Source organism: Rhincodon typus, chromosome 14, assembly GCF_021869965.1.
Source record: "Rhincodon typus isolate 14 chromosome 14, sRhiTyp1.1, whole genome shotgun sequence".
Lineage (NCBI taxonomy): Eukaryota > Metazoa > Chordata > Chondrichthyes > Orectolobiformes > Rhincodontidae > Rhincodon > Rhincodon typus.
The window spans coordinates 21,919,179-21,945,688 of NC_063345.1; the positions used below are offsets into that span (position 1 = coordinate 21,919,179).

Below are 26,510 nucleotides of genomic sequence, written 5' to 3' on the forward strand. Positions count from 1 at the left end.
TCTCTCTATCCAATTTTCACGTCTGATGGTTCGCATTGCCCATATGGACTTTACATGTAAATGTCTAATTGGCTGTACGAATCATTGCTGGTGGTGGTTAAAAGTTAAAAACAAAAAAAAAGTCACAATGATTTTGTGGTGGAAAAATCATTTGGTTGTGAAAAAATAAATAATGCTAGCCCCTTCTTGTGGCACAGTGATATGTCCCTACCTCTGAGCCAGGAGGCTATGGTTCAAGTCCCACCTGCTCCAGAGGTGTGTAATGACATCTCTGAGCAGGTTGATTAGAGGAAAAAAAAGCAGACCTCTGTAAATAGGTCCAGACAATTGACTGCGGAGGGGTCATATCTGCTGACTATCTGCCCATCTTCCACGATTATAGTTATACACAGGTGACATTAGAGAGGGAGCACGCAGAGTCCATTAATGCTTCAATGCCTTTAGAGACAGGTAAGCACTGTGGGAGAAACAGTGCTTTATTTCCCTTCCGACTCTGCTTTGATTTAGCCCCTTCCCTCTCTTCCTACCCCCACCTTCATTTTTGCTAGTTCACATTGTCCATAATGGTCTTTGCATGTAAATATTGAATTGGCTGTACAGGTTTTTTTTTGGTGGTGGTTAATGCTTAAAAGAAAAGTCACAATGATTTGGTGGTGGAAAAACTGTATCTTGGTATGTGGTTCATCAGTCATCTCCACTGAACTATTTTAAGCTCTCAAGAATTGCTACATATAAGCATACAGTTTGTTACTTATATGTCTTAGGCAGCAAATTAGCTATTGATGTACAAATTCACATTGTAATAGTTGATCTGCTGCCCTTAGAGATCTTGTCAGGTTCATATCTAACATTTATGCTTTACTCTAGTAGTCAACTCTTGAACACTTGAATTTCTTTTTGTTGGTTCAGGAATTTGCCGAGAGATATATTCTAAAGCCTTCAGAAACACCTGAAGTGAGGTCCTGGAGCCAAGCTGACTGACCTCCAACACCATAACCATCTTCATTTGTGGTAGGTATGAATCCCAACAGCCGTGAGATTTCTCCCTGATTTCCATTGACTGTGGAATCATAGAATCAGGTAAGCCCACAGTGCAAAAGCAGGCCATTCAGCGTAGCGAGTCTGCACTGACCCTCCGATTAGCATCGGACCCAGGCCAAGCCCCTTACCCCATCTCTATAACCCTTTATTTCCCAATGCTAATCCATGCAACCTACACATCCCTGGACAGGACAGAGCAATTTAGGACTCCAGTTGTGCTAGGGCTCCTTGATTCCATATTCATTAAAATGTAGCCTTGATATCAAGGGCAGTAACTGTCACCTCATTTCTGGAGTTCAGTTCTTTTGTCAGTTCTTGAACCAAAACTGTAATCAGGTCAGGAGCTCAGTGGCCAAATAGAATCAGTGGGCAGGTTAGTACTAAGCAAGTTGCTTGATAGCCTGATCATGACCCCTACCATCACCGAGATTCATGTAGTCATGGGAACAGCAACAGTACGTACTAAGAACAGCTTCATTCTTTCATGATAATAAGTGTTAATATCACAAATATTAACTAAATATCACAATGCCATTGCAGGAGGAATTTATCTTTTAAGTATCCATTATCAGTTGTTTCTGCTATTACTTTTAAAATAATAAAAGAAGGATGCATGAGACATTTATAATTGTGTGGGGGGAGGAGAGGGGATGAAGATAAATCCAGTTTCCTATTAATTCATAGATATTAGAAAATAGATGACAAAAGAATAAAATGTTATACAGCTGGCTAACTTTATTAGTTTCTAGAAAAATGAACTGTCAGTACATAAATAAAGTACAAATACCTTCAAGGATAATGTCATTCCGCAGGTTTATATGATAAAGAAGGAAATTTTTCTTAAAACCAAGGTATGCATTATGTGTGACTTGAATATTATTCATACATTGACAGACTAATCGCATCCTAAGAGTTAAGATCATGTAAGTAATTTCAATAGTGTTTTATAATACAAATAAATACACATTAGGACCACTCTCCATTCTTTTTTGCCTTCATAGGCACATTTTTCTTTTCCCCTTCCTTGTAACAAAGAAAGCTAACACGGTGATTTTTCTTTATTCATTTTTCTGTTGTATACAATTTGGTTCTGGGATGCTCTCAATTATCGCCAGAGTCCCACTGCAGTCCAGCTACAGACCAGTTTTTTATGAACTGAATTTTCCTTTCTAACATTATGGTACCCCACCACGGCCAACTACTTACCACCTCTTCCCCCCCACCCCCAAACCTCACCAGCCTCCCTACTTCAGCAGTGCTCCTTTTCTGGCTTCTTCAACTGTAAAACCTTAAGCAAGTCCTCCAACTCTGTTTTGCATTCTTGGTCCATACAAAGCTGGCTGATTCGAGCTTCTCCCTGTTTGAAAATTTTCCATCGACCTAGAAAATACGTGTTTGAGAAATAAATAACATCCAGTAATTTCCTGTAACATTCAGTGACTATACACTGCAGTCTCAGACAATCACATCTGCAACGTGTGCCTGAAACTTGCATAACTTCACCTCCATTGCTAAGCATCAGTCTAAGTTACAAATATTGCAGGGCATCATGAAGAGGGAGGCTTATTTGTTCCAGGAGTCACAGACCCATTAAATGAGGCAGAACTTTAGAGTTGGTCAATGGTCTAGAACAGGAGAGATGACTGCAAGTCAGGCACAATGGGAAACCAGCAAGTATTGATGGAGTAGCCTCAGACCTGACATTGTTCAAGAAGTATAATATTTTTGACATATGTGAACAAGGAGAAGGACTGCAAGAAGAATAGACAGACTTACCATGGGACCATGGTGTAGAATGTCATCAAGTGGGTGGAGCAAAGAGGAATGTTACAGTGATAGGGGATTTTATAGTCAGGTTGAATAGATGCAGTTCTTTGCTGATAACTGTATGTTCTCAGACTCTCAGCCACAACCAGAACTTTCAATGATTGTGAGGCCTGTCCAATGCCAGGAGTTTTCCTTGCATTGGTAAGGAGTTTTCAGTGGGAAGAAGAAGAGCCAATTGTGACCCAAGCAGAAACCAAAATATCAATACAATATAATTGATATTTTGTTCAGAGAAATTGAGGAGCTAGGATGCAAATTAAACTGGAGAACATTAAACATCTCTGGAGCTGCTCACAATGTGGCCTTCTGTACACTGGGGAGACGAAATACAGACTGAGCAATCACTTTGCCGAACACCTGCATTCTGTCCCAAAACAAGACCCTAGCTTCCAGTTGCCTGCCACTTCAACACACCATCATGTTCCAGGCCAACATGAGCCTGCTACAGTGCTCCAGTAAGGTACAGCATAAGCTCAAAGAACAGCATCTCATTTTCCGCTTGGGGACCCTGCTCCCTTCAGGACTCAACACTGAGTTCAATAATTTTAGGGCCTGAACACTTTCTTCCATGTTCGTTACCCACCACAGATCCAGTCGTCACATGGGCTGCTTTTAGCACAGCCAATCCATTTTCACCCACTTTTGGTCCTCATTATCAGCTTTTCTTTCTCCCTGGCTTACCATTATCTATTCCATTGTCTGCCCAACTGCCTTTCTCTCCTCTGGGCTCTGTCTCCACCTATCGCTTACTACTTTACCACGCTGCCCCAACCCATGCCTTCAGCATGTATATCACCTTTTCTAGGTACCATCACTTTTGAAGAAGTGTCAGTGGATTCAAAATGTGAACTCTGCTTTCTCTCCACAAATGCTCCTAGACCTGTTGAGATTTTCCTGCAATTTCTGTTTTTGTTGGACAATCACCGGATTGTTACCTGTGCCAGTTGGCATCGGGTCAAATAGGCTGAAGGAAATGAAGGGATTAAATACTGACAAATTCCTGGACACAAAGGGTTACATCCAAGCGTTCTAAAAGATAGAGCTGCAGTGATAGTGAATGCACTAGCTATGATTTTTCAAAATTCCTAGGTTTGGGAATATTCCTATCAGGTTGGAAGTTGACAATATTTTATTCATTTACGGGATGTGTGCATTGCTGACTAGGCCAGGATTTATTGCCCATTCCTAATTGCCCGTGAGAAGGTAGGAATGAGCTGTCTTCTTGAACCACAGCAGTCCATTTGCTGTAGACAAACCCATATGTTGTTGAGAAGTGAGTACCAGGATTTTGACACCGCAACACTGCAAGATTTCTTTTCAAGAAAGCAGGAAATAGAGAACTATAGGCCACTTAGCCCAATATCAATTCTTGGGAAAATGCTTGGGAATCTCCTATCCCCATTTTAAAAAATAGTCTATGCCTCTATTCTTCCTACCAAAGTGTATAGCCTCACACTTTCTCACATTGTATTCTATCTGCTACTTCTTTGCCCACTCTCTCAGTCTGTCCAAGTCCTTTGCAGCTTTCCCTTTTCCTCAACACTACCTGTCCCTCCAGCTATCTTTGTGCCATCTGCAAACTTAGTAACAATGCCCTCAGTTCCTTCATTCAGATCTAGTGCGGTAGGTAAAGGGAAACAAATAAGTAGACTTTATATATCTGGATTTCCAAAATTCAATAAAATGCCACAGCTTCTTTTAATAGGCAAGATACGGGCATGTGGAGGTGATTGTACGTCAGCATAGATAGAGGATTAGTTAATAGATAGTCGGCGATAAACAGGGCAGTTTCTAGTTGGCAGGCAGTGCTGGGACCTCAGCAACTTACAGTCCACCTTCATCACTTAGATGAAGAGATGGAGGGAATGTGGTCTTGAAAGCTAACACAATTGAATCCAACTTTTTAGTTGATGAATGCAGGAATCTAATATGATTTTCCAGAGTCATTTAGAGTCTACATTTCATGATTCATTTATCACATGATAGCAACAAATTGGTAATCTTACCATAGCCATAAGGATAACTGTATTGGGGAATTGAGAAATATAATCCTGTCATGATCGTATCTTAGATTTATTACAATTCAGAAGAAGGCCATTAGGTCCACTGTATCCGTACCAGCTCTCTGAATAAGCATTATGACTTAGTGCCATTCTGCTTTTATTTTCCATAATGCATTATTCCAATTCAAATAATCATCTGATGCCCCCTTGAGTACCTCAGTTGAACCTGCCTCCACTACACGTCCAGACAGCACTTTTTAGACCTTAACTTTCGCTGTATTAGAAAAGTATTTCCTCACATCACATTTCCTTATTTGCAAATTGCTTTAAATCTGTGCCATTTCATTCTTGGCTCACTTATAGTGGAAACAGCTTTGCCCTATCTACTCTGACCTCTAATGATTTTGAACACTTCTGTCAAATCTCCTCTTACCTTTCTCCTCTCCAAGATAAACAGTTCCAACTTCTCCAATCATTCCTTATAACTCAAATTTCTCATCCTTGAAATTATTCTTGTAAACCTCTTCTGCACTGTCTCCAATGTGTTCATATCTTCGTTGAACTATACAAATACACTAGCTGAGGTCTAACTGGTGTTTTAAAGAAGTTCAGCATATGCTCTTTGCTCTTATACTCTATGTCCTTATTAATAAAACTTAGGATAATGAATACCTTTCCAGTTGCTCTCCAATTAACTTGATACCTTTAATGACTTAAGCCATTATACACACAGATCTCTTGGCTCCTGCACAACCTTTATAGTTTTTTTAAACTGTATTTCAATGTTCTTGCTACCAAAATACCTCAGCTTATGCTTTTGCCTATTGAATTTCATCTGCCATCTAACTGCCTGCTCCTTTTGAAATTTTCACTGTTCTCCTCACAGTTCACAATGCTTCCATGTTGTGTATCATTCAAAAACTTTGAATTTTTCCCCTGCACACTAAAGACCAGAACTTTGGTAAAGTAGGGTCTTAATACTAACCCCTTTGGAAACTCCACTAAGACCAAGAAGTATTCACTGACCATTAATTTCTGTTTCCTATCACACAGCTAATTTTGTACCATGTTGCTACCATCCCTTTTATTCCATGAGCTCTAACTTTGGCATAAATCTGTTGTGTGACACTGTACCAAATGCCTTTTGGAATTTCATGTACACAATATCAACAGCATTACCCTCATCAATGCTCTTCGTTCTCCCTTCAAAAACCCTAGAAAATTGGGTGAACAAAATTTTCCTGTAGAAAATCTATGACAGTTCTTTTTAATTAGCTCACATTTGTCCATGAGGCATTAATTTTACCCCATGTTATTGTTACTAGAAGTTTTTCCACTACCAAAGTTAGTGGTCCGTAATTTCTAGCCTTATCATTACGTCCTTTTTTGAATAAGGGCACAATGTTTGCAATTCGCCAGTCCTCCAGAATGTACCCATTCCCTACCCCATGAGTCTGAGAAACACTTGAGAATTATGGCTGTGCCTCCACAATTTCCAGATGTCCTTCAATATCCCTGCACACATGTCATCTGGTATCAGTGCCTTGTCAACTTAGTTATCAACAGCTTATCCAATACTTTGTCCTTATCAATTTTGAACCCTCTGTGACTGAATTTCTTCCTCTATCACAAATGCCTGAGTAGCATCTGCTTCCTTGGCAAGGACAGATACAAAATATTTATTTAATACCTAAGCCATGCCTCATGCCAACATGTTTAAAACCCCATTTGGTCTTTAATCAATTCTACTCTCCCTTTACTACTATCTATTTGTCTACAGAATACTTGGAATTTCCCCATAACATTAGCTGCCAGTCTCTTTTCACAATCCCTCTTTGCTTCTTTGTGACACATGCAGTACAATACTTTCTTCTTAGTTAAAGGCTTAGTTTAAGCTATTATTTTTGAGCAGAGTTTTACAGCAGTTGATCCACATTATACTTTTCATGACTGTGTACAGGAGTGCGTTCTTATTATGGTAAATTCTATATATGCATTTGTCAACTTAAACAGCGCAAAACACTTCTTTAACATTACTCCTTTTTAAAACATAATATCTTTCCTCTGGTTTCTTCCATTGTTGTTGTGTTTTGCGGGCCCTGAGATGTTATTACTTACTCTGAGTAGTCCGTGTGAGTGGTTTAAAATATCCAAGGTTAACCTGTTTCTCAAAGTCTCTTCTTGATATTTTTTCCACGTGAAAATGGTGTAGAACACCTGCCATGGAAAATAATGAATGCTACATTAAAGATTCTAACTTCTGAGTTAATATGTAAAACAAATCCACGTTTCAAAATTCCCTTTGGTTTATGTTTATAATTTCATGGCTTGTACATGAGGTTTGCTGGCAATCCCTCTTGTTCTTGAACTGACTGGCTTCCCACCGCATCTTAGAGGACAGTAAAAAGTCAACCACAGTGGAGTCACATGTAGAACAGATTGGGTAAGAATGGCAGATTCCCTTCTCTAAAGGACATTCATGAACAGGATGTATTCTATTACAATAATTAATGGTAGTTTCATGATCCCCATCACAGAGCCCAGCTTTCATTTCCAGATTGTTAATTGAATTCAAACTCCATGAGATGCCAAGGTAGAATTTGAATACATGACTGAGACTTTGAATCATTAATCTACTCAAGTTTACCACAAATCCACCATATATCCTGATTCAGTTATGAAGCTGGAAATCATCGAGTGTCAGTTATAACAGACATCATTCAACAAATGTAAAGGTCAACTCTTGAGAAACGCGTGTGAATTCTGTAGCAAATTTAACTCTTGTGTAACAATGTAAATAAGTACTCCATTCTGGAGCAGAGTGCTTTGATTTATACATTTCGTGACCCGTTTTACAAATTCTTTAATGCAGAAGGTGTGCGGTATAGCTACAACAGCTTCCAATTTGCACTCTGCATTAAAGGCTTATAGATGTAATCTTCTGTTCTATTTCAAGCCAATTGGAAATTGTACAGAATCAAACAATCTTAATACAGCTTTGATTCAATTGATATAAATCTGTTTTAAGGAGACATGTCAATGTTTGCTTCTATGTAGCTACTAATATGACTAATTTGGCAATATATCCAAAGGGTGGTACAATGTGGAATGATATCTTTACTGCATGTCACCATCTTTCACTACCAAGGTTTAACAAGACTATTAAAAAAATTGTGTTGAAGGATTTGGTTTCAAACCCTTTTTTTTTGTAGCGATACTGTTCAGGAGGTCATAAAAATAATTTGAGTGCACACTTGTTGGGCTTGATGGGCATTACTTTGGCTGGTATAATCAGCTGTTTCTTATATTCTGGCTATAATTACAGGAATAAAACAGTTGCATATCACTGCTAGGAATTTTTGGGATGACATATTTTCATATATAGTTTAAACTTTAAGCTACTAATGTCTTTTTTAATCAAACAAGTGCAAATTGCCGTGTTAAAATTACCATGCAATTCTCATGTCAACCTGAAATGGTTTTCAGAGCACGTTAACGTGACAGGTGCAAGTATGATTTGGGACAACATTTCCAATCTGACACCACACTTTGGAGACCTTTACAAATGGCTTGCAGGAGATCGATACATAAGTTCCAATCATTCCAAACAGATTCCATTTTTGCCAGCAGTGGGAAACAGGCAAGTAGAGAATCACACAGACAAAAAACCTGGGCTTAGCAAGGCAGGTAAACTCAGCAGAATTTAGTGCTGAGTTCAAACAGAGAAAATTGTCACGGTTTCAAGCACCTTAATCAACAGCGTGGAAGTCATAAATTTATGGAACAGTCGTAAAAGCTCTTAGATGCAAGGATCTGAAGTTATTCAAATCCCCAGATCTTTATAAACAAAAGGGAAAATCAGGCAGAAGCTGTGAGCTAGATTTTAAAACAATGGCTGTCAGACTACTTCACTTGTCAAACTATCTATTTACAACTTAACCTTGAACATCTGTTCCTGTGGTTTCAATACAGTTTAGTGTTGACATTTCCCAAAACCTTTCGTTACAGCTGTGTTCACTATGAATGCTTAGCTGGGATTTGAAGAATTACATCAGGACTCATATCAACAAGGATTAGCTGAATTCACATTTGGATTGACAGATTGAAGAAGCTATCAACAGATTAGCTGTCTTTGATGTCATCACTGAATGGAAGTTTGTTTCTTTCTATAACAGACCTAACACTTGAGAGAACTTTGAGTGGGTTTCATGACTGAAGGTTTTTTGGATACAAAGTGTGGGAAATGGCTAAGTGTGGGTATGAGGGAAAGCTCTATTAAATGTTAAGAGGCAGGTCAAACATCAATATGCTGTTCTCATACAGAATAAACTTATTGTTCCCTTTTACATTTGTATTCCTATGAATTATCCTGATGAGAGCAAGATGAAAAGGTTTAACAAATTATGCTCTTCTTTTTTCAACAAAGCTCAAATTCTGTATTAATAAATGACCATATTTGAAAGGTTTTGGCTCTGTTCAGTATTATGTGTGTAACCATCATGTACCAAAGTTTATATTTATCAAAAACATTCTCAAATCCCTCTTACTGTAGTTCCTCTGGAGATTTTTTTTTTACTGTGGCTGGGAGAGGCATATCTTCTACCATCCATTTTCTATTCTCTCTCCCATCATGTATCTTTTCTTTATAAATGACTCCTCTGATTATCAATCTTTTGTTGATGCTTTCAATCTACATTGACTAATTTTCTTCCAATCACACAGTTCCAGTGGTCACAACCTCTAATTGTCTCAAAGTAACGACTGAATCACTTCATCTTCCATTCTCTACAATGCAATAGCAACATTTTATTTCCTTCAATTTTTCGAAGATGCATTTTATTCCAGGAACTGCCAATTTTACCCTTTGATATTCCCACATTAAACTGCAATATCTCTTTCTTGATCTGTAGTTATCTACATGAAGTTCACTTTATTTGTTCATATCAGATTTATCTGCCTTGTTAACCAATAACTCTGTATAAAGCTCAAATGATGGGAAACTTGATAAGAAATTGTCACCTGACAATCTCTAGTCTCTAATCTATCTTTTCCAAACACAAACTGTCTGGTCATTTTTACTTTTTTTTATGATATTATGGTCTGTTTGCCTCTGAGTATTTCACTCTTATTGAGTAAAGAATTTGAGTTGAGTGCCAAACAGGAGGAACAAAAGAGAAGTACAGCACAGGAACAGGCCCTTCGGTTCTCCAAGCCCGTGCTGAACATCATGCCTTAACTAACCTAAAAAAACAAACCTTCTGCCCTCACTCGATCAGTATCTCTCTATTCCGTCCCTATTCATTTAACCATCCAGATGCCTCTTAAATGTTGCTAATGTGCCTGCTTCCACCACCTCTTCTCCCAGTGCATTCCAGGCTCCTATCATTGTCTGCACGAAAAACCTCCCTTGCACATTTCCCTCAAACTCACCCCCCTCACCTTGAGCCTGTGTCCCCTTGTAATTGAAACCTCAACACTGAGAAAAAGCCTCTGACTATCCACCCTATCTATGCCTCTCCTAATTTTGTAGACCTCTACCAGATCTCCTCTCAGCTGCCATATTTTCAGTGAAAATAGTCCTGGTCTTTTTAACCTTTCCTCATAGCCAATGCCCTCAAGACCAGGCAACATCCTGGTGAACCTTCTCTGCACTCTGTCCAAAACTTCCATGTCCTTTTGGTAGTGTGGCAACCAAAACTGCACGCAATACCCCAAATGCACCCTAACAGGGGTTTTATATAGCTGCAACATGCTTTGCCAACTCTTGTACTCCATGCCCTGGCCGATGAAGGTAAGCATGCCATTTGCCTTCTTAATCATCTTGGCAACATGTGTTGTCACTGCACGCCCAGATCTGTCTGTATGTTAATGTTCCTAAGGGTTCTGCCATTTACAGCAAAATTCACACCTAAAATTAATCTTCCACAATGCATTATCTCATATTTGTCTGGATTAAACTCCATCTGCTATTTCTTTTCCCAAGTCGCCAATCTATGCATATTTTATTTTATCCTTTCACAATCATTGGCACTATCAGCAACTCCACCAATCATCATGTCATCTGCAAACTTACTAAATCAAACCACTCACATTTTCCTCCAGATTATTTGTATGTACTGCAAACAACAGAGGACCTAAGACTGATCCCTGTGGAACACCACTAGTTACCGGCCTCCATTCTGGAAAACACCCTTCCATCGCTACCCTCTGTCTTCTAGGGCCAAGCCAGTTTTGTATCCATCTAGCCAGCCCACCCGGAATCTCATGTGATTTTAGTTTTTGTACTAATCTACCATGTGGGACTTTATCAAATGCCTTACTAAAGTTCATATAAACTATATCCACAGCCTTTCCCTCATCAATTATCTTGTCACCTCTTCAAAAAATTCAATCAGGTTGGTGAGACACGACCTTCCCCATACAAAACCATGTTGCCTGTCACTAATTAGTCTGTTTTCTTCCAAATGTGTATATATCTTGTCCCTCGGTATCTTCTCCAAGAGCTTCCCCACCACAGACGTCAGGATCACCTGCTTATATTTTCCTGGATTATCCCTGCTTCCTTTCTTAAACAAGGGAACAACATTGGCTAATCTCCATTAGAACATTAGCTGCATGCTGTATCAATCACTGAAAGTAGACACTCAGGTGCAACAGGCAGTGAAGAAGGTAAGGTTGGCCTTCATAGCAAAAAGATTCAAGTACTAGAGTAGGGATATCTTGCTGCAATTCTATGGGGCCTTGGTGAGACCACACCTGGAGTATCGTGTGCAGCTTTGGTTTCCTTATCTGAGAAAGGATGTTCTGCTATGGAAGGAGTGCAACAGAGGTTTACCAGACTAATTCCTGCGATGGCAGCTCTGAAATATGAAGAGACACTGTATCGGTTAGGACTATATTTACTGGAGTTCAGAAGAGTGAGGGAGGAATCTCACAGAGCCCGATAAAATTATAACAAGACTAAACAGGGTAAATGCAGGAAGGATGTTCCCAATGACCGGGGAGTCCAAAACCAGGGGTTACAGTCTCAGGATAATGAGATAAGCCATTTAGGGCTGAAATCAGGAGAAATTTCTTCACTGAGAGTGGTGAGCCTGTGGAATCCTCTGCCACTGAAATTGGTAGAGGGCAAAACATTGAATGGAGGAGAAAAAAAAACATTTTCAAAGAGGAGACAGATATAGTTCTAAAGGGATCAAAAGATACAGGCTGGAAAGAGGAACGGGGACTGAGTTGGATGATCGGCCATGATCATATTGAATGGGTGAGCAGGCTTAAAGGGCTGAGTGGCCTATTCTAGCTCCTGTTTTCTATGCTTCTATCTGAATACAGCCTGACCAACACATCATTCAAGTTTCCCAAATCCCTTTTAAATTCAGACCTCACTAACACTTGGCCAACAAAATGTTGAAGAAAAATGGGACTTTGTTCCAGGTTGTCAGTTTCTTTCATGATTAGGTGACAGCAAGTAAGGGTTTTTTTTTGGAGGACAGTTGGGTTTGCAGATGCCAAACAGGCTCAAGAAATGGCCAGTAGCAAGTCAGCAAATTGATGAGAGGATCACATAGATTATACAACACAGAAACCTGCAATAAAACCCAACCACTCCATGCTGATATATACGCTCACTCTGGGCTTCTCTTGTCTTTGCTCATCTGACTCATCCATTTTCCCTCTCCTGATAAGTCCATAAGACCATAAAACACGGAGCGGTTCAGTCCATTGAATCTACGCCACTATTCAATGAGATCATGGCTCATCTGATAATCATCCACTCCACTTCCCTCCCTTTTGCCTGCAACCCTTGATTCCTTATTGATTTAAAAACATATCTATCTCAGCCTGGACTAATTGACCTACTTTTGCTCCTGTGTCTTATAGTTTTCTCCCAACTTTCTGTCTTCTATTAGTTAGCCAATTCTGTATACATGCTAATACACTACCTCCAACACCATTGGCACTTATCTTAGTAAGTAGCCTAATGTGTGGTCCCTTACCAAACACTTTCTAAAAATCAAAATATATGACATCCATATTTGCCTGTTTCTCTTTTTATACTACAAAGCTAGCTAAGCTTCTGCTTATCATCCTTTAACATCACCAGTTGAACCTCACAATGCTCAGGCAAATAGTACTAACATATGCTATGCATTCTCTGAGCATTTCTTTTTGAAAGCAATATGTTTTCATTCACTTGGCTGGATCAGCTCTCTGACAGTTCTTCCATTGTAGATCCAATATTCTGATCCAGAATGGGCAAAGTCTGTTGAAATGTGACCTGAATCTGTTCTGGAATTCCAACTGAAACATTCAAGGTTAAAATGGTTGAAGCATGCAAGATGGGTGCCAACGCAAGTTTTTACAGTTATTGAGCAGCTTATCCAGTGACCCTTAAAGGTCCCTTTGGAACCCTCTTACAAAAGGTATGTTTTCAGGAATTTTGAAGATTTCTGTGGGGCCAAGAGAAGGAGAAGTGTTCCTGTATGTTACACTGAAATCTTCCAGCCTGTTCTCGCTGCCGAAAAACATTTATTCCACCCCACCCCCCCAATTACCACCGTCAGGCCTTACATGCAATAGTTGGCCAATTTGGACACCATTTGGAGTCAATTTTTGTGGATGTGGTGCCAATCAAACAGGCTGCTTCATCCTGGGTGAGTTGAATGAGAGCGAAGGCAACATTTTAGCATATATAACAATTATTAGCTTTAACATTGTGGTCTATAAAACTCACCTTTTACTAGAGGCCAGACATGGACTTCTACATCTGGAAGACTGTCAATCTCTATAGCAATTTTCTTGCTGTTTTTCTGAGAATCTGTTTCCTGGCTCAAGTGTGATTCATAAACGAGAACAGTCTCTTCACCGCATCCTACTTCCTTACTGTCATCTTGTGAAAAGTCTGGTACCTGTGGTGCTGTGGAATGAATAATGTGTCTTCAGTTATAGCATTAGCTGTCAGCACTAGCTTTATTTTCTTTGAACAGTATCTGATAGCTAAATCCTAAATGCTATTTGATTGAAATTAGTAGCATGATCTAAATGAGATTAGATCAGAGGCGCAAGTATAGACTAATCCATCCATCAAGACTGCTCCACCATTTAATAAGATCAGTGCTGATCTGCTTGCGACTTAATATCACTTTCATGCCTACTGCCCCATAACCTGTTCCCTTGTCAATCAAAAATCTATCTATTTAAGCCTTTAATATATTCAATAACAGGCTCCAGTACTCTCTGTGGATGAGAATTCCAAAGACTAATTATGCACTGAGAAAGGAGAATCCTCCTCATCTTGAATGGGAGATCCTTTGTCTTTAACTGTATCTCCTAGTTCTAGATTACCCCAGGGAAGAAAACATCATCTCAAAATCTGCCCTGTAAAGCCCCTCAGAATTTTATACTTTTCAATAACATCACCTCTTATTCTTCTAAACTTCATTGAGTATTGTCTGACCTGCTCGTTCTCAAAAGATAACCCCTTCATCCCAGAGATCAGCCTAGGGAACCTTTTCCAAACTGCTTCCAATGCGATTTCTTATGTAAGGAGACCACAGCTGTACAAAGTATACTGGTGAAATCTCCCCAGTGCCCCATATAGATGCAGGAAGACTTCCCTATTTTTAAACTCAATCCCCTTTGCAATAAGAGTCAATATTCCATTTAAAAACCGAAAGAACTGTGGATGCTGTTTTCTCCTTCACAGATGCTGCCAGACCTGCTGAGCTTTTCCAGCAACTTTGTTTTTGTTCAATATTCCATTTGCCTTCCATATTTATTGTTGTGAGACAAGAATACCCAAATTATTCTGTATTGGAAAATGATTCAGTCTTCATTTAAATAATATTCTGACATTCTATTCTACCTACAAAATGGATAACCTCAAATTTTCTCACATTATAACCCTTTTGCCAATGTTTTTCCTAATCACCTAACCTATCTGTATTGCTTTGCAGACTGTTTGTATCTTCCTCACAACTTGTTTTACTACCTAGTTCTGTATCATCTGCAAATTTGGCTACAACATTGTCAGTCATTTCATCAAAGCTGTTAATATAGATATTAAATAGCTAATGGCACTTGCATTGATACCTGTGGCACTCTAGCAGCTACAGTAGATCCTTGGTTGTTCAGTTGATAAGTGATTTTTTTTTCTGTAACACAGCCAACAGACTATGAAAATTCTGGAAATTCTCATTAGTGGGGCTCTAACATTAGGTCAATGGACAAGGTTTGGGAGTGGGAAAATCCTTTCAGATTTCCTCCCAATTAACGATCAGCAAATTATTTTGTAAAGTGCACATGCAGAAATGTAATTTAAGGACAGAATGGTTTTGATGCCGTTCTTAGAAAATGTTTTCTGACATTCCCTGTACATATTCACAAAATAACATCAACTACTGAAGCTATGGAAATATACATGGGCATGATCCAGAGCTGTACAGGATGGAGAAAACGGGGATTAAAAACTTTAAATGAAATGGAATTGCGAGTTTCAATTGAAAAGAGTTAATGCAGTTTGAGATTAACAAAGACTCCCAAATCTGATCCTCCACAAATTTCTAAACATGATTAGCCTTCAGTTAGAGCTTAGATAAAAACATTTCTACCTGGACAAACTTTGCAACATTTTCCATTGATTTTCTGTGGGTATTTACATGGGTAGGGATCTGGACAATGGATCTTCTTACACTCCTGTTTGCTTATGTTACAAGTACACAGCACACATTCCATTAGTCCAAATGGGCGCAAGACTGGATGCCAGGATTCTCCATGTGAGTAGGTTTTCCCATTTGAAACACAAACTGAGGACATAAGAAAAAGATGCTTAATCTTTTGAAGAGCAATTGATTGTCTTACATGGTGCTCTATAAGTTTCTAACTAAATATAAATTTGCTTTACTGTGATTAACATTGGTACCTGCATAATTGAATAATTTTCTGTATTTTTCAATTTAGGAAATGTACACTCTATGATGATTGTGATTCAATTATTCAAGTCAGTACATTTTTCCATTTCTGAAGAAGGGTCTAGGCCCGAAACGTCAGCCTTCCTGCTCCTCTGATGCTGCTTGGCCTGCTGTGTTCATCCAGCTCTACACCTTGTTATCTCAGATTCTCCAGCATCTGCAGTTCCTACTATCCCTGAAACATTTTTCCCTCATTTTGGGGATCTGATTGCTCATAACTCATAAGGATTATTCTTACTGCAACTCTGTCCTTTACCTTTTCACAGACAAATATTACTATAGTGAAAAACTATCGTAAATGCAAAGATAAAAGTTTTAAATTTGATGTAAATGGGCTGAGTTTTGCCTTAACCCAGCCAATTTGATTCAATTAATGGGATTTTACTAGCCAATGCTTAACTGATAATGTAGATATAGTTGGCAAAACAATGAAGAAGTTAACTTATGTTCAATATGAATAAATTGTTGCATGGTTTTAGCCAGATAAATTTCAGTAATGCTTCTGCACACCTTGGTTCCATACCAACCTGCATCTAAGACCCAATAAATGTGTCACTGTGGGGGAGGGAGCATTATCAAGCAAGGCAAAATTCCACATATAGATTTTTCAGTAGTTTGGTTTGGAGACTATTAAACATGCTAATGTGTTTCTGTGCGTGTCAGACATATGGCTGGCCAAAAACAAATCATGTCATTTTGCCCAGAATAGGATAATTACAAAGATTGAATTCTTTTAGTCTTTCAGTGACAGACATAACCCTAACAGCTACGGTGAGCGTACTTAGACTACATTAACTGCAGTGGTTCAAGAATGTGGCTCACCATTAACTCTTCAACTGGAGTGGACAATTAATGCCAGCCTCCCAATGATACATATAAACAATGAATAAGTAACAATGATTTCTGAATTAATTTTACAAATAAGGGCATTTTGACAAAAGAGGTCACATATTAGTGTGGCTCCATTCCATTAGTGGTTGGCAGTCTGAGCTGTACTCAATATTCAATATAGCTCTGACAAAACCAGACCCAAGAGTTAGCTGAAACAAATCCTGCATCAGTAGACCTAATATAATAAATGGATTTACATTGACTTTACCAGGTAGAAAGAATAGACACAGATGGAGAATCAATTATAATCATTAGCTTTTTGAGATATCAATCAAATAAACAATAGGCTGAACCTTTTTTTTGGTTAAGTGTCTGTTTCGTTGGTTGTTTAGAGGATTTTTCACCACAGAGACCACTGAGATTTCCCACCACATCTTACCAGACTCATTTCATTAGCTATCCCGCGTCTGTAGTGCCCTTTTGCCCACATTTAGACCCATTTTGCCATGTTCTGTTCCCAGAACAATTCACTACTCAGCAGATTTGCTGAAATCTCAGTGTCCCTGGTACCCATACCATCTTTAAAAGGCCACTGTGCACCCAAGCAAGCACTGGCAATCTGGCACTGTGCCCCACCGGCAATGTAAGGGCACAGCAGCCACAAAGTCACACTGCTCACGCCATATAGGCTAACACCCCATCAGATATACAATCGCATTCTCTTACTGTAGTCACCGTTTATCCACCACAGCATACTGTAACTACATCCCATCTGAACACCCTCTCAAGATCACCGTATTCTGTCCCCAATGCCCACTGGAGACTTACAGTTTGTCACTTTCTAATAAGGGGCCATCACATGGCAAACAAGCGGATAATCCATGCATAAGCTTTTATTTACAGGCAGCAAAATCAAGTACAAATGAATGAATACAGACTGCAGTTCAACCCCACATTGCAATTCAAATGAACAGTGACCATTTAGCATTCTACGATGGTCTGCTGCCCCCAGCTCCCATCTACTGGACGCGGATGTTAATCAGGTCTTATCTGGTTCGTAGCACCCAATTCAGCTGAACACTGCCATGGATAAGAAGGACTTCCTCCTTCCCAATGTACTCATCCCCCTCTTTAGAAAACTGCTTCCATTCTCCCAGCTCCCCAGCATCCAGCACATCATCTCATTGACTGCTCCAGTTGTGTTCTAAGAGCAAAATACATCAGGATGTTGTGGAACACTGTGTGACGTATACATTAGGGACCATGACCCCACCCCTCCTCCCGCCCAACAAGACTGGTCCAACCAGTGGAACCGTATCTTCAGCAGCCCTATCGCTGCCCCACCACAGCCTTGGTCGCAACATGTATCCCAACCTGGTGAAGGTGCCATGCCAACTGAGTGACCAACACATCATATTAGAAAGGGAGTGCCTGCTGCTTGATGCCTTTCCCATCCTAGACCCACATCAATCATTCAACCTTTTATTACATTCAGTAAAGTCCATTTTCATACTTACATGACATATGTTGAAGAGGTGTTCCCCTCCTCCCATAGCACCTTTGGAGGTATCAGAAGTTATGGGTCTCTTTTGGCCAGCAGGCATCTCGTTTTAAGTCACTGCCACTAACTTGTGCATCCTCGAGATGCCAATGTTCTTTTAGCAAGCACCAATGACACGGTACAAATTATCATTGACCAGCATTTGAACGCTAAGTACATTCACTCTGCGTGCATTGTAAATGGCTAATGAAATGACTGGAATTTAAATTAGTTAAAGCTTGCAAAAAGCTGTTTCATGTATTTGTCCCAGCATGCAGTGGATATGGATCCTGCAATTTTGCCCTTCAAACTGACAGTGACTCTGCCCACTCTTGGTGTTGTCTCAGCCATTTTCCAGTTTTTGCTAGCATCTAGAGAATGACAAGTGATGGTAGGGAATACAACTTGTGGTTAGACCCCATTGGTACTGGGCTGAGCTTGTTGCCAAGTAACCCCCAAAACATTCAAAGCCTCCATTTCCTCTTTTAACTAGCACTACCCTGACTGCCCATTTCCATCCATTCACCCCATGGAGAGACCCACCACTTTGATCTTCACTTCCAATTGACCTCCCAACTGAGCCACCCATTACATTATAATGATGCCAGTCCTGGTCCTCTATGCTCCCCTTTGTGAAAACCACAATGATAGTCACTGCCATTAACTCCCCTCTCATAGGCCTACCATGCCATCCCATGCTGTTCCACCTACCCCAATTATACCTTAAGCTTTCCCACTGTCACTGTCTCTGTCTCAAACTCAATACTTGCCTCTGCTTTCCCCAACCCCAGTCTTGACTGTCTTTAGGCAGTGATCCTCATTTGCCATTGCAGCCCACCTTTGTATTTTCCTCAATGATCAATGCACAGACCCTTAAGACTGTATTTACTGTAGACCTCTGACAATGTCAACAAATAATTTAGACGTCACTGCCAAGCCACAGACCACTATCTTGCCACTCCCTGACTGACCATACATGATTCCCGTGACAACTTGAGGTGGCCTTGCAGTACGAACCATCACCCACTCCCCAAACTGTGGTCAGACATACCTACTGACCATGACTGGCCCAAGCAGACAACTGACCATGGCCACATCCCTGGACTCTGTGCGGATTGTGCCTGTGGCTGACAGTGGCAGGACCTCTGATTAACAGAAGCATCCGCTTGATTGGATGAATCCCCACCTGCTTTCCAATGTGGCCATTTGTTTGAATGAACATGCAGTGTGTTTCCTGTGCAGGCAGCTGGCCAATGCACTGAGTGTTAGATTGACATCTCAGTGTACTGTACAACAAGTCCCCCAATGGATAGATCCTTACTGACAAAAAGGACAAGCGGCCTGTCTGTGTGTCTGCGCAAAATAATATATCAATATGGCAGTACTGATAGCCCTTAGGCAGGCACGGCGTGACATAATAAGACATGAATGCTGTGAGCATACAGACAGATGTTAAGTAAGAAAGTGCTAAGAGAATAAGTGAGATGTAGGGTGGTCTGCAAGATTAGATTTAATAATGAACAATGAGACAGGCTTAGTTAACAGCCTAATGGTAAGTGAACATTAATCATATAGTAATCATAATAATCAAGGCTGTGCTTGATATATTTCACATTACTTAAGACATCAAGGGATGTAGCAATAGCATGGGAATATGGCCTTGAGGTAGATGCTGAGCCAAGACCTAGAATATCACAGAAAACTCAAGGAAGTTAATGAGCCTACTCCTTCTCCTATGTTTCTAATATGATCAAGCTCAAACCTATTTATGCAAGCAAGAAACATGATATAGCTACAAAAGGCCAACATTTTTAAAGAGCTGTGGCATGGAGACCCATCCAGGTGGGAATTAAAAATCATGGACCCAGAGGTGATTTCAAAGTCCCAACACCGCTGGAAAAGCTTTGACTTTTGAAAGGACCAGCAAGGGAATGCAGTGTGCAATGCAGTGGTTGAAAAATAATGGCCTGTTATACTCTTTCAGGAGCTTCTTAATGGGCTTGTACATTCAAGATTACAGTTACTAAACTGTTTTCCTGTGTGTCCTAACAGTCTTGTGCACTTTAGTGTGCAGTTTTTGGGTTTACCGTATGGACCAAGTAACTTTCTTTGTAAACGTTTCCTGAGTATTGTACAGGGTTAGGAAAGAGTTTGCTAACATTTTTTTTCTGAAATTGGCCACTTTTGCATCTTTCATAAAGGAATGAGCATCGATGGTTCTTTCAGTTGTTTCTCACTTATCTGCATACATTGACTTCAATTAAAAACATCAATAATGAAAAAACAATTGATTGAAATTAAGCTTAGCACTTAACTAGTGAAATTTCATTACCTCTGCCATGTCTGTGCTTATTATCAATCACTATTTGCACAATAGTACCAGATCCTTGCTGAGGATCTGTTAGTATGCCTTGATGAATCCTCGAGTTGGAAATTCTGGGTAAATTGGCAACAGAGCTTCCAAAACCTCCCCGAGATTCATGTTGAGTCCGCTGGTATGAATGTCTCTATTTGAACAAAAGTTAGAATGCCATTAATTCAAATGTGTACATTGTACTGTAACAACAAATAAAGTGTTCTGATTTAACATATCACATTCTGCATCAAGCATGAAACAACAATTTCTTCCTACTACCATTATTAAGCTTTCGACATCTCAATATTCCCTCCAAAATCATGCACTTTTCTCAGTGCATTTTTAATGGCCATTGATTGGCCGTGTGTTACCCAGCAAGTGTAACTATTTCAAGTTTGTTGTGCCACCTGTTTTCCATTTCTACTGATCATTAGAATTTGCTGGAATACGGTGTGAATGTAACATCAAAGCTTCCCTTTTGACTGAATGGCACCAAGGAGCCCTCGTAGAATAAGGGTTACTGGAAATCGGGGAAAACCTCTCCACTGGTTGAGTCATACTCATCATATAGAAAAATGGTTGTGGTTGATGGAGGTCAATCTCAGCTCCAGGAAAGCTCTGCAGGATTCCTCCGTGCAGTGTCCTACGCCCAACCAGCTTCAGCTGCTTCATCAATGACTTTCTCTAAATCGTAAGGGCAGAATTGGGAATGCTCACTGATGATTATAAAATGTTCAGCACCATATGGGCCCTCTCAAATACTGAAGCCATCCAAATCAAAATGTAGCAAGACCTGGACAATAACCAGGTTTGGGCTGACACGTGGCAATAATATGTCCAATGATGTGCAAGTTTAGGTGGATTGGCCATACTAAATTACCCGTAGTGTTTAGGGATGTGTAGGTTAGGTGTGTTAGCTTTGGGAAATGCAGGGTCACGAGGAAATGGTAGGGGAACGGGTCTGGATGGGATGCTGTTCAGAGGGTCGGCGTGGACTTGTTGGGCCGAATGACCTGTTACCACACTGTAGGGATTCTATCTAATATTCAAGACACATAAGTGCCTGGCATTGATCATCTCCAAGAAGAGAGAACCTAACCATCACCCCTCAACATTTAATGGCATTGTTATCACTGACTCTTCCACTATCAACATCCATTGTTACCATTGATCAGAAACTGAACTGGTTGAGCTATACAAATACTTTGGCTACAAAAATATAGGAAACCTATAGTGGATACCTCACTTCCATATTACCCAAAGCCTGTTCGTCCACCTACAAGGCACAAATCAGCAGTGGGACTGAATACTCCCCAATTTCCTAGGTTAGTGCAGCTCCAGTAACATTCAAGAAATACTATCAATGGTAAAACAGCCTGCTTGATTGACACTACATCAACAGTATACCATCTATACGATGCACTGCAGAAATCCACCAAGATGGATAGCTAGAGTCTCTTTAAATGTTAAAAAAGGAAGAAGTGAACATAGTCCCCTTGAAGATTGAGCCTGGGGAAACAATAATGTGAAATAAGGAAATGGCAGGGGAGTTGAACAAACACATCAGTGCAATAAGCATAAATCTTCATAGTAGAGAACACTAATAAAATTCCAAAATGCTAAACAATGAAGGACCAAAAGGAGGAAAGGAAATAAGTACAATGACTGTAACTAGAGAGAAAGCGCTTGGAAAGACATAGGGGCTAAAGACCAATAAATCTCCTGGACTTGATGGGCATCCCAAAGATATCATAAAAAGTAGCTACAGAAATCATGGATTCAATGGAAGTAATTTTCCAATAATTTTTACATTCTGGAAAGCTACCAGAGGATTGGAAAACTTCCAATGTAATACCTTTATTTAAAAAGGAAAGGAGATTTTCAAAAAAAAAAGGTAACTATAGGCCAGTTAGCTTAACATCTGTTATTGGGAAATGTTAAAGTCAATTATGAGGGATGTCATAGCAGAGCATGTAGAAGTACATAATGTGATCAAGCAGAGCCAGCATGGCTTCACAAAGGGTAAATCATGCCTCTTTGAGGAGGTGAAAAGCATGATAAATAAAGGGAAGCAGTGGATGTAATATATTTTGGATTTCCATCGGGCTACTTAATATTATGGTGCCCATGGTGATGGAGATAGTATATCAGCATGGATAGAGGATTCATCAACTCATTGAAGAAAAAGAGTTGGAATACGTTGGGGGAGACATTTTCATGATGGCAACCTGTAACTACTTACATGTCACAGGAATCAGTGCTGAGGCCACAATGTATACTGTTGACTTGGATGAGCAGAGTGAATGCACTCTGGCCGAATTTGTACATGGCACAAAAATAGGTGGGAAGATCAGTGGTGAGGATGTCACAAGAGACTGCAGAGAGATAGAAACAGGTTAATCAAGTGGGCAAAAACTTAGCAGTTGGAATATAAAATAGGAAAATATGAGGTACTTTGGCAGGAGTAATAAAGGAGCTAAATATTAGTCAAATGGGTATAGACTGAAGAAAGCTACAGCACAGAGGGATTTGGGAGTTCTTGAGCATAAACCTAGCATTCAAGGTCAGCAGGCATAAGGAAGGCAAATGGAGTGTTACTCTTTTATTTCAAAGGGAATAGATTATAAAAATAGCGAAATTTTGCTAAAGATCTTCATACACTAGTTAAACCAGACCTGGAATACTGTGTACAGTTTTGGCCTACTTTTCTAAGGAATGATATACAGGAATTGGATGTTGTCCAGAGAAGGTTCACTAGGTTGATCCTGAGTATAGAAGGATTGTCCTATGAAAGGTATTGATCAGGTTGGACCTGTACTCATTGAATTTAGAAGAATGACATTATTGAAAAATATAAATTTCTTAGGAGTTTTTACATGATAGATACAGAAATGTTGGCTTCCCCTTGTGGAAGCGTCCAGGACCAGGTGGCATAATCTCAGAGTAAGGAGTCATCCATTTATGATAGAGATAAGGAGGAATTTCTTCTCCAAGAAGGTAAGGACTCTGTGGAATTCTTTGCTGCAGAGGGCTATAGAGGCTGGGTCATTTAGTATATTCAAGGCACAGATAGACATATTTTTAATCTGTAAGAGAATCAAGGGCTATATAGAAAAAACACTGAAGTGGAGTTGAGAATTATCAGATCGGTCACAATCTCATTGAATGGCAGAGCAGACTCAATGGGCTGAAAGGCCTACTTCTGGTACTAAGTCTTATGATCAAGGCTCCTTCGACAGCATCTTCTAAGACCATGAGCATTACCATCAAGAAGAGCAAGGGCAGCAGATGCATGGGAACGCCATCACCTGCAAGTTACCTTCCAAGCCAGTCACCATACTGACTTGGAATTAATTGAGTATTACTGGGTCAAAATCCTGGAAATCCCTCTCTAACAGTATAACAATAATGGCCTGCATCTGTTCAAAAAGCAGCTCATTACTACCTTCTCACGGACAATGGGGAGGCAATGGCCTAGCGGTATTATCATTGGGTTATTAATCCAAATATTAATGTTCAGAGGACCTGTGTTCAAATCCTGCCATGGCAGATGGTGGAATTTGAATCCAATTAAAATGGAATTAAGAGTCTAATGATAATCATGAAACCATTGTTGATTCTTGGGGAAAAAAAGCCATTTGTGGTCTGGCCTACATGTGACTCCAGAACCACAGCAATGTATTTGACTTTTAACTGCCTTCTGGGCAATTAGCGATGGGCAATAAATGCTGGCCTAGCCAGGGGTGTCCTCAGCCTGTGAATGAATAAAAAGAATCTGGTGCAGCTAGTGAAGAACGCAGCTCATGAATGAATATAAATAAACCATAGGGTTAGAATGTAAACATTGCACAGTAACATGGCCATCTGAACTTCACATAGGTAGTAGTTTTAACAAGACATTTGGCTGAAGAAAATCAACTTTTGAAATAAAATAATAAGCTTTTGGTCCCAAAATCAGAAATTGTTGGAGAAACGCAGCATGTCAAAGAACATCTATGCAGAGAAAGTAAAGTTTCAGGTTCAGTGATTCTTCACAAGAACTGACCGTAGCTAGGAAAAGGTTGGTATATATGCTGAGAATGGGGTGGGGGGGGAGGGGGTAGAAGTAAATGACAGGTAGAGATGGAACCCAGAGAGAGAGAGAACAACAGTTGTGCAGACAAAGGACTGGGTAAGGGTCAGCCTTGGGAGAATGAATAGCTGTTAATGGAGATCATTTATTGCTAACAATGGGTTGGTTGTGGCAGCAGCTGACGTGATGACAAGGCCTGGTGTGTTGGGCTTGGGGGAAGGACACAGAAAAAGATACTCAGGCCCTAAAATTATGGAACTCGATATTGTGTCCTGAAGTTTGCAGGGTCCCCAGGCAGAAAATGAGATGCTACAATCAGTTTTAATCAATTCTGAAGAAGGGTCACTGGACCTGAAATCTTAACTCTGCTGTCTATCCACAGATGCTACCAGACCCACCCCCAGCAATTTCTGTGTTTTTTTTCAGATTTCCAACGGTCACAGTTTTTTGGTTTATTTTAAGCTTCTGTCCCATGTGAAATAATACTACTTAGCAAAGAAAGGAACACAAATAGATGTCAATTTGAATTCAAGCTTTGAATTGAAAATGTATTTCTACCATATGAATGTTTAACAAAACATTTTTAGTCAATTTGCAATTACATAATGTAATAGTGTTGAACTGCATAATGTAATAGTAACTGCATAATGTTAGTATAAATCAAAGTCAAAAATATTAGGTTGTAATTACCTTAACACAATTTTTGGACAATGAAATTGGGCGTCATTAATATAATGGCCAGGAATTTGCAAGCGGACCTACTCAGTACATGCCATTATAACTCTTTAAAACTAACGGCAACTTCTAGCATCTCCACAAGTCAGAAATCTGCAGGGCGCAGTGAGTATTATCCTGCTCCTACACAAGGTGGGCTTTTGTCATTTTTATTGATGCAGCCTGTGGAATCTTTCTGATTTAATGTGAACTTTTCTTATAGTATTCTTGCTGTAATAACCAATGAAGATATATCTTATTGAGAAAATGTGTGAGTTTTTATCAGCATACTAGGTCCTAATTGTGGCTAAACAACCTCTCTAATCTTGACAACTTTTTCTTTTATGAGTGTGCAATCCCCATCCCTCAGAGCAGCATTTTAAAATGAACAATGAAAAACATTATTTCTATGAATAAAATAACAGACAAAATGATTTTTAAATATTCAGAATTTTAAAGTTTTATTTATTGTATTCCAGTGTTTACCATATTCCCATGTGCCTGTCACAATCTTTAATTTGCCTTCTGTGAAGTTATTAAAAAGCAAATTATAATTCTTATCTTTTAGTTTCTGTTTTGCCTACTGTGAGTATTTAATTATCTCACTATACCTGGTCGCTACATTACCCTTATAGATCAGGTAAGACTCAAAGTTACATTGGAATGGAGGGGATGAATAGTCTATAATTTCTTAAATCTTCATGGTAGCTTTTTTTCTTAGGTCAGTACTGAGCATTGCTTCTTTGCTCTAGCCGTATAATCCATGTTGATATTATTTGAGTTACTTAATGATGCCTCTATATGCAATTTGCCTGTTAGAAAAAGATTGACATTGAGAATCATTTATCTGAGCACCTCGGACCACTTGTTTTTTTGGCCTAAAGAATTTGGTTTTTGATCCTAGGGGCCCATTCAGGCCCTATGGAAAAAAGCTGAGTTCAGGCCTCTGGGGGGAATAGAAACTTTGCATTTAGATCTGTTCGGGTGTGTTTGGGCTGAGAGAAGTATTTTTCCAAAGGGCTTGAACTCCAGGGGCTTTGCAGGGGCTGGGAAGTGAGTGGGGTTCAACAACATGGTCTAGGGCTTAATTGCGAGTCGGGTAGAGTTGGATAAACACTCCGCCCCCCCTGATTTCACAACAGCAATTTTTAAATGT

General features: G+C 39.6%; 1 protein-coding gene across 4 annotated transcripts in view; it reads right to left on the reverse strand.

The window, feature by feature from the left end:
- Positions 1-1,756: 1,756 nt before the first annotated feature.
- The window catches only part of chrdl2 (chordin-like 2), a 50,271-nt gene continuing 25,517 nt past the window's right edge, over positions 1,757-26,510 (reverse strand). For all 4 annotated transcript variants that reach the window (XM_048605278.1, XM_048605277.1, XM_048605276.1 and 1 more), the window contains exons 8-12: positions 20,545-20,719; positions 15,482-15,676; positions 13,606-13,788; positions 6,990-7,088; positions 1,757-2,421 (exon numbers count right to left, since the gene is read on the reverse strand). In XM_048605278.1, the coding sequence (XP_048461235.1) occupies positions 2,291-2,421; positions 6,990-7,088; positions 13,606-13,788; positions 15,482-15,676; positions 20,545-20,719 (783 nt within the window). In that variant the 3' untranslated portion in view covers positions 1,757-2,290. The remainder of the gene's footprint in view (positions 2,422-6,989; positions 7,089-13,605; positions 13,789-15,481; positions 15,677-20,544; positions 20,720-26,510) is intronic.